Genomic DNA, 8,552 nt, shown 5'->3' with positions numbered 1-8,552 from the left:
AAGACAGAGATGAGCAAAACAAAGGAGGGAGTTGGTCTCAGTTATTCGATGTTGGCACGGAGCAACTATACGATGTGGGCAATAAAGATGAGGGTCTTTATGCAAGCCCACGGAGTGTGGGATGCTATTGAACCCAAGGACCCAAAATCAAAGATGGAGGAGAGAACATATAAGATTGCGCTTGCAGCCATTTATCAAGGAATACCCGAGGACATTCTTTTGTCCATTGCAGAGAAAGATACGACAAAAGAGGCGTGGGATTCTATAAAAACCATGTGTCTTGGAGCTGATCGAGTACAAAAAGCGAAGATGGAGACTTTAAAATCAGAATTTGAAGCTTTAAGGATGAAAGAGACGGAGCAGCTTGATGACTTTTGCATAAAATTAAGTGGTTTGGTAGCAAATATTCGAGCTCTTGGTGAAACTATTAGGGAAGAATACGTTGTGAAGAAGCTTCTTAGAGCAGTGCCTAAAAAATTTCTGCAAATTGCATCCACCATTGAACAGTTTGGACACTTAAAAACAATGTCAGTCGAGGAAGCAGTTGGGTCATTGAACGCCCACAAAGAATGCCTAAAAGGTCATGATGAACCTAGAGGAGGACAACTATTACTTACTGAGGAAGAATGGTTGAAAAAGGAGAAAGAGGAAGGCCAATTGTTGCTCACACGAGAGGAATGGCAGAGGAGGTCAAATATGAAAAATAAAACAAATGGTGGAAGAGAAGGGAATCGGGGTGGACGTGACCGAACCAAAGTAAGATGATTTAATTGTTTGGCTTACAGTCACTATGCAGCGGAATGCCGCAAGCCTAAAAAGGATAAAGAACAACGTTTGGAGATCAATATGTCTCAAACACAAGACGACGAGCCAGCTCTATTGATGGTGAAGTGTCGGGATGACAGAGTTTTGTTGAATGAAGAGAAGATGAAGCCAAGATTGAAAGTCGAGGACAAGCAAGTAAGTTCAAATGTGTGGTACTTGGACAACGGAGCGAGCAATCACATGACGAGAGAGAGATCAAAATTCAAGGAGTTAAACGAAAATGTGAAAGGCCAAGTATGTTTTGGGGACGGCTCAACTGTGAACATAGAAGGAAAAGGTTCAATCATATTCAAATGCAAAAATGGGGAAGACAGAATTTTTCATGAGGTATATTACATCCCTAGGTTGTGTAATAATATATTGAGTCTTGGTCAGTTATCTGAGGAAGGAAATCAAGTTATAATGCATGGTGAGTTCTTATGGGTGTATGATAAGGACAAGCATTTACTTATGAAAGTAAAACGATCAGCTAATCGATTGTACAAGATCATTGTTGAAAGTGTTGGCCCTGGGTGTTTACTGTCAAAAATCGATGAAGAAGTATGGCTGTGGCATACTCACCTCAGCCATGTGAATTTTCAGGCCCTAAGTCTGATGACAAGAAAACAGATGGCTGAAGGTATTCCAAAAATTATTCAGCCCAAAGAAATATGTTCAGATTATCTGATGTCAAAATAGAGAAGAAAACCATTTCCAAATCAGACAAATTTTCGAGATACAAAGCTGTTGGAGCTGATCCATGGTGATCTATGTTGGCTAATTCTGCCAGAGACAGTAAGTGGAAGTAAATATTTTTTATTGTTAGTAGATGATTTCAGCAGAGCTATGTGGGTTTTTTTTATTAAAATCGAAGGATGATGCGTTTAGTGCTTTCCAAAGATTCAAAGCTCGGGTCGAGAAAGGTTCAGAGCTGACTATTAAAGCTTTACGCACGGACATGGGAGATTAGTTTTGCTCCAATTAATTCAAATTTTTCTGTGAGCAGTTCGGCATTTATCGACAATCACAGCGTCATATACGCCACAACAAAATGGTGAAGTGGAGAGACGAAACCGTACTATTGTTGCCATGGTCAGAAGTTTCTTAAAGACTATTAAGTTACCTGCATTTTTGTGGGGAGAGGCAGTAAGACACTCGATTTATGTGTTGAACCGTCTGCCTACACGTGCTTTATCTGAGAAGACTCCTTACGAGGTGTGGACAGGTGACAAGCCAAATCTGGCATACATGAAAGTGTTTGGATGTGTCTCTTTCATGAAGATTCCTAGTGTACAAATTGTAAAGTTGGATGATCGCATCAAGAGGGTCATAAATCTTGGGAAAGAGCCTGGAACATAGGCGTATAGATTATATGATCCGGTGTCAAAAAGAGTGTTCGTGAGTCGAGATGTTGTGTTTGATGAGAAAAAGTCATGGGAATGGGGAATTTGTCATGAACAGGAAAGTGGCAGAGAGACTGAGTTCACAGTCTTTGGTTTTGATCAAGTAAACGAATATCACAACAGTGTTGCAGATCATGAAGAAACTGAACAAACACCTAGTTCAGTACAAAGCAGCTCTCATGATATTATTGAAACTGAACAAACACCTGTTTCAGTAAAAAATAACTCTCTTGATGTTGGTACGAATTATGAGTTATCAATACAAACTCCTGTAACAGTTCAGAATTCCACAAATGAATATGCAAGCAATGTGAGTGAAGATAGTGAGCCACGCAGATTCAGAAGCTTAAGTGACATATACAACAACACAGAAGAGATTGATACTTCGGATGAATTACTTCTTATGGGGGTGGATGAGCCAGTGAATTACACACAGGCTTCACGAAAGAAAGAATGGAGACGGGCAATGGAGCAGGAACTAGAAGCCATCGAAAGAAATGAAACGTGGAAGCTAACTGAGTTACCTCCAGGCAAGAAAGTCATTAATTTAAAATGGGTATTTAAACTCAAGAAGGATACCAAAGGAGAGATTGTTAAACACAAGGCTTGAATAGTTGCAAAGGGGTATGTTCAATAACAAGGAGTTTATTTCGAAGAAATTTTTGCACCAGTAACACGCTGGAAAACAGTGCGTCTCTTACTTGCTTTATCAGTGAAAAACGGGTGGAGTGTTCACCACTTGGACGTCAAATCAGCTTTCTTGAATGGGGTTTTGAAAGAAGAGGTGTACGTTTCACAACCGGAGGGGTTCGAGAAGCCAGGACAGGAGCATTTAGTTTACAAATTATATAAGCCGTTATATGGGCTCCGTCAGGCTCCCAGAGCTTGGTATTCGAAGCTGAGCAAATGTCTTGAAGACATGGGTTTTATTTGATGCCCGTATGAGCATGCTGTATATGTTAAGAGAGAAGCAGGAGAAGCTCTGATCATAGCTGTTTATGTTGACGATATTCCGGTGACCGGGACAAACGAAGCTGTTATACAAAATTTCAAGAGGAAAATGGCTGAAAGATTTGAGATGAGTGATTTGGGAAAGCTCTCTTACTATTTAGGAATCGAGGTAAATCAGCAAGATGGTTATGTTGAATGAAAACAGGAAGCATATACCAAGAAAATTTTAGAAAAAGCTGGTATGGAAAAATGCAATGCTACTAAGTTCCCCATGGAACCCAAGATTGCAATCACCAAAGATGAGGGAGGCAGTGCTGTAAATTCGACTGATTTTAAAAGCATAGTAGGAGGTCTGCGTTATCTTGTTCACACGCGTCTGGATATCTCATATGCTGTAGGGATCATCAGTCAATTTATGGAAAGGCCCACATTATTGCATCTGAATGCAGCAAAAAAGATAATGAGGTACGTTAAGGGAACTATGAATTACGAGTTAATTTACTCAAGAGATAGTGCAAATAATGCACTAACGGGGTTCACAGATAGTCATTTAGTGGGAAATCTGGAAGACAGAAAAATTACTAGTGGGATGGTGTTCTACTTGAATGAAAGTATAATAACGTGGGTCTCTCAGAAGCAGAAGTGCGTTGTGTTATCTAGCTGCGAGGCTGAATTCATGGCTGCCACGGCTGCAACATGCCAAGGAATTTGGTTAAGAAATCTGTTAACTGAAGTAACAGGTGAACGCATTGGACCTGACACTTTGTATGCTGATAATAGGTCTGCCATAGATTTGGCAAAGAACCCTGTGTTTCATGGAAGGTCGAAACACATTGATATTCACTATCACTTTATAAGAGAGTGCGTAGAGCGAGGCAAAATTATCGTGAAGCATGTGAAAACTGAAGAGCAGCGTGCTGATGTGCTTACGAAAGCATTGTCCATTGTTAAGTTCGAACGTATGCGACAGTTACTTGGTGTCAGGAGTCTTAATAAAGAAGTTTAGTTTAAGGGGGTGTTTGTTGGATTAATCTAAACAGTTATTTAGTTTGCTGGTGTGTTTTGTGATGATGTGGGTTATCTGATTTGTCCTGCAACGTGCAAGAGTTTTTCTAGGACCAGTTTGAATAAGTCTTTGTAGCTTTGCAGTAGTAGTAGTTGTGTAGAACTGGGAGTTTATGGCATTTCCCTGGTTTATAGCATTAGTTCGTTCTATTCTGTTTCTGTCTTAGTATTAATATGCTGTAATTTCTAAGTGAATAAAAGTGATCAATATCTTAGTTTGTTTTCTTTCTGTTTTCAAGCTTTACCATTTACACATATACACATAGTAAACCAGCTAGTTTCACAGGTTTAGTTATCACATATTTCATATATAAGTATATAGATCAAGACTAGACAATCTTTTTCAATGACAGCCGAACTTGCTAGCCTTTTATGACACCTTATATGGTCTGAAATGGAACAATTTTAAAAAATTGATCATTTAAGTCACTTAAAAAATCAACTTCATATTGTATTTTTTTTGAAAATATAACGATGTTTCATGTTTTTATTGAATATTTTATAAAAATATGTTTTTTGAAGTCATATGTTCAATATATGTTTCTTAAAAAGAAAATTAAATAATAAAAAACTAATAACACGACACTATGATGCGTATACAAACATCACATGAATTCCCGATTTAAGCCCAATTATGGTAAGCCTAATAGAAAAATCAGCTCTGAAACTTTAAAAAGAAATAATCTGACATGTCTTCTCATTTCTTTATACACAAGGAAGTTCAACTTCTATTTGATCCACTGTAAATTATATTATTAGTTCAAGAGTCTCCACTCCCGAAATTAAAAAAAAAAGTATCTCACAAATCGCACCAAACATTCAATAGATTTTTTTACAAAATAATAAATACCTTTAAATTTGTGCGCTCAAGATACTTCCCTAGAATATTCATAAGACGATCAATTAATTCTTAAGATATTTTCCCCTCATTTAGTTCCTACATTTTCGGCATTAATGGAGATGGCATGTGATAACTCCTGGTAGTGGAGCCACTCTTTCGACGCCGTGCCTGGATCCTTCGTTGTTGTGGTGGGGTTCCAACAAAATAATACCGGAAGGGGGTTTGGGTCCCGCGGCGCCTCCGGTGTGAGAGTAAGAACTCGCTCTTAGGGAAGATGAAGATATATATGATTGCACGGTGGCTATGTGTGTATATGAGTGTGAGAGAGTGATTAACCCCAAAATCTCAACTCCTTGGGTTATTTAGAGCCCAAGGCTAGGGTTTTGGGGTTGGTACCTTTAAATCGTAGCCATTGGTTCTAGGAGCGGAGGACACCTGGCTGGAGTGGATGCTATACACGTGTCAGTGTGGGACTGACTCAGGAATGTTCTTAGGATCCTGTGACACGTGCCCTGATTATGCCCATAATTGATGTGTGACAGTTGTCCTCATCATGTTCTTGGGCCAGTGTCTCACATGCTGGGATTTATCAAGGTTGGGCTGGTGGGATTGGGCCAGTCAGGACTGGTAGTGTGCAGGACTAATCCTTCCATGAGCTGCGTGGAGTTAGAAGTCCGGAACTAGTCCTTCCAGGAGCTGTAAGGAGGTGAGGTTTTTGGGTTAATCAATCTCACACACTCATATACACATATAGCCACTTTGCATTCATATATATTTTCATCTTCCCCAAGAGCGAGTTCTTACTCTCACGTCGGAGGTGCCACCGGACCCAAACCCCCCCCTTCCGGTGTTGTTTTGTAGGAACCCCACCACAGCTACACCCCCACAGCAGCGAAGTATCTTGAGAGCACAAATTTAAAGGTATCTAGATCTTTCTATGCAGTCCTATATAAAGCCTTGTACCAAGTCATTTGGAATCAAGTAATTTTTCAAGTAATACATTTCTTCTCCTAAATTGTCTTGTGTGAGTTTGAGTGAGAACCTTTCTTCCAACAAAGTGGTATCAGGAGGCAATGGTTCTACTTCTACTTGTCTTCAAAGAAGGCTTGTGTGGTGTAAAGAAGAAGGAGATCATGGAAAATGGCGATCCTTGGAGCAAATGATGTGTGGGAAATTGTGGAGAAAGGATTGGAGGTGCCCGAAAATGAAGCAAATTTGAATCAAGTTCAAAAAGATCAACTTCAAGCCCAAAGAAAGAAGGATCAAAAGGCGATCATGATCATTCATCAATGTTTGGATGATTCTATATTACAAAAAGTGGCTTCCGTAACAACGTCAAAGAAAGTTTGGGATACTCTCAAATCTTCTTTTAGTGGCGATGCTAAAGTAAATAGAGTTCGGCTACAACCACTTCGTGGTAAGTTTGAGGCTTTGCGAATGAAGGAATCCGAATCAATCTCGGATTATTTTTCAAGGGTCTTGACCATTGTCAATCAAATGAAAAGCAATGGAGAAGAGGTAAGTGATGTTCGTGTTATTGAAAAAGTTCTTCGTTCACTTGACTCTAAATTTGATTACAAAGTTGTGGCAATTGAGGAGGCTAAGAATATAGATGAAATGACTATTGATGAGCTTATGGGATCATTACAAGCCCATTAAATAAAAATGTTAAAGAAGGAGCCAACTGAACAAGCCTTACAATCAAAGTTATCTTTTAAAGATAATAATGTAAGGTATATGAGGAGCCAAAGAGGTCTTGGACAAGGACGTGGAAGAGGATTTCTATATGGACAAGGAAGAGGTCGTGGCCAACAAAAGGAGGAAAGTCAAAAGTATGAAAAATTGTACGAGACAAGAAATTCAAGAGGTCGTGGAAGAGGAAGAGTTACACCAAGGTATGGCAAGTCAAATGTTAAATGCTATAATTGTCAAAAATTTGGTCACTATGCTTCCGAGTGTCACGCTTCAAAAAATCAAGTGGAGGAGAAAGCTAATTTTGTTGAAGATAAAGGTTGTTGATGAGCCCACTCTGCTTCTAACGCATAAAGGAGAAGTAAATTGTGAAGATAATTTGTGGTATCTTGATAGCGGCGCAAGTTATCATATGTGTGGCAATAAAAATTTGTTCGTGGATCTTGATGAGAAAGTGAATGGAAAAGTCACTTTTGGAAACTCTTCAGGAGTGCCCATCAAAGGCAAAGGTAACATCTTAATTCACTTGAAAAATGGAGACCATAATTTTATTTCAAGTGCTTATTATGTGCCTAACATGAAAAATAATATCTGGAGTTTGGGGCAACTAATGGAGAAAGGCTATACCATCACCATGAAAGATGGATTTCTCAATTTGAGAGATTCTAATGATAATTTAATTGCAAAGGTGCCTATGACCAAGAATCGTATGTTTATTCTCAAAATTCAAAATGATGTTGCAAAATGTCTTAAGGCTTGTGTTGGAGATTCTTCTTGGCTTTGGCATCTTAGGTTTGGGAACTTGAACTTTGATGGACTAAATTCACTATCAAAGAAGCATATGGTGAATGGATTGCCTCACATCAACCATCCAAACCAAATTTGTGAAGGATGTGTTTTCGGAAAATAATCAAGGAAGAGCTTTCCAAAGGAATGTATGTCAAGAGTAAATGAGCCACTTGAAATCATTAACTCCAATATATGTGGGCCCTTTAATCATCCATCTTTTAGTAAGAATCGTTATTTCTTGTTATTCATTGATGATTTTAGCCGTAAGACATGGGTGTACTTTCTCAAAGAGAAGTCTCAAGTTCTTGAATGCTTCAAAAAGTTCAAAGCCCAAGTTGAAAAATAGACCAAATATCAAATAAAAGCCATTCATTCAGATCGAGGAGGTGAATTCAATTCAAAGGAGTTCTTGCAATTTTGTGAAGCTCATGGTATTAGATGACCCGCAACGGTTCCAAGATCACCGCAACAAAATGGAGTCGCCGAAAGGAAAAATAGGAGCATTCTTAACATGGCTCGAAGCATGCTAAAGAGCAAGAATATGCCTAAGGAATTTTGGGCCGAAGTGGTAGATTGTGCCGTCTACTTGTCAAATAGATGTCCCACGAGAAGTGTTAAAGACATAACTCCATAACAAGCATAGAAAGGAAAGAGACCATCTATTGCTCACTTAAGAGTTTTTGGAAGCATAGCTTATGCACACGTCGATGATGAGCTAAGAACAAAGTTGGATTACAAGAGTGAAAAGTATGTGTTTGTAGGCTATGATGCAAGAGGAAAGGGGTACAAACTTTACAACCCCATCAAAGGAAAGATTGTTATTAGTCGAGATATTGTATTCGACGAAGAGAGCTCATGGGATTGGAGGAACACACAAGAAGATTATAATTTCTTCCCATTTGTTGATGAAGAAAATGAAGAAAATATCACTCCTCCCACATCACCACGAGCAACAAGTGATGGACAAACTCCTTTATCTTCTTCAAGTGATGATGACGAGATACCAC

At 38.9% G+C, this 8,552-nt stretch overlaps 2 protein-coding genes across 2 annotated transcripts; both read left to right on the top strand.

The window, feature by feature from the left end:
* The first annotated feature begins 846 nt into the window (after nucleotides 1-846).
* On the top strand, nucleotides 847-3,357 carry LOC141690959 (uncharacterized). The gene is made up of 4 exons (XM_074495710.1): nucleotides 847-1,444; nucleotides 1,811-2,130; nucleotides 2,266-2,763; nucleotides 3,172-3,357. The coding sequence occupies exons 1-4, from the start codon at nucleotides 847-849 to the stop codon at nucleotides 3,355-3,357; spliced, it is 1,602 nt and encodes a 533-aa protein (XP_074351811.1).
* A 42-nt stretch (nucleotides 3,358-3,399) lies between these two features.
* LOC141690958 (secreted RxLR effector protein 161-like) lies at nucleotides 3,400-4,164 on the top strand. The gene has a single exon (XM_074495709.1). The coding sequence runs from the start codon at nucleotides 3,400-3,402 to the stop codon at nucleotides 4,162-4,164; it is 765 nt and encodes a 254-aa protein (XP_074351810.1).
* The last annotated feature ends 4,388 nt before the right edge of the window (nucleotides 4,165-8,552 follow it).

Source organism: Apium graveolens, chromosome 10, assembly GCF_009905375.1.
Source record: "Apium graveolens cultivar Ventura chromosome 10, ASM990537v1, whole genome shotgun sequence".
NCBI lineage: Eukaryota > Viridiplantae > Streptophyta > Magnoliopsida > Apiales > Apiaceae > Apium > Apium graveolens.
This window is presented reverse-complemented; position numbering and strand designations above follow the sequence as displayed.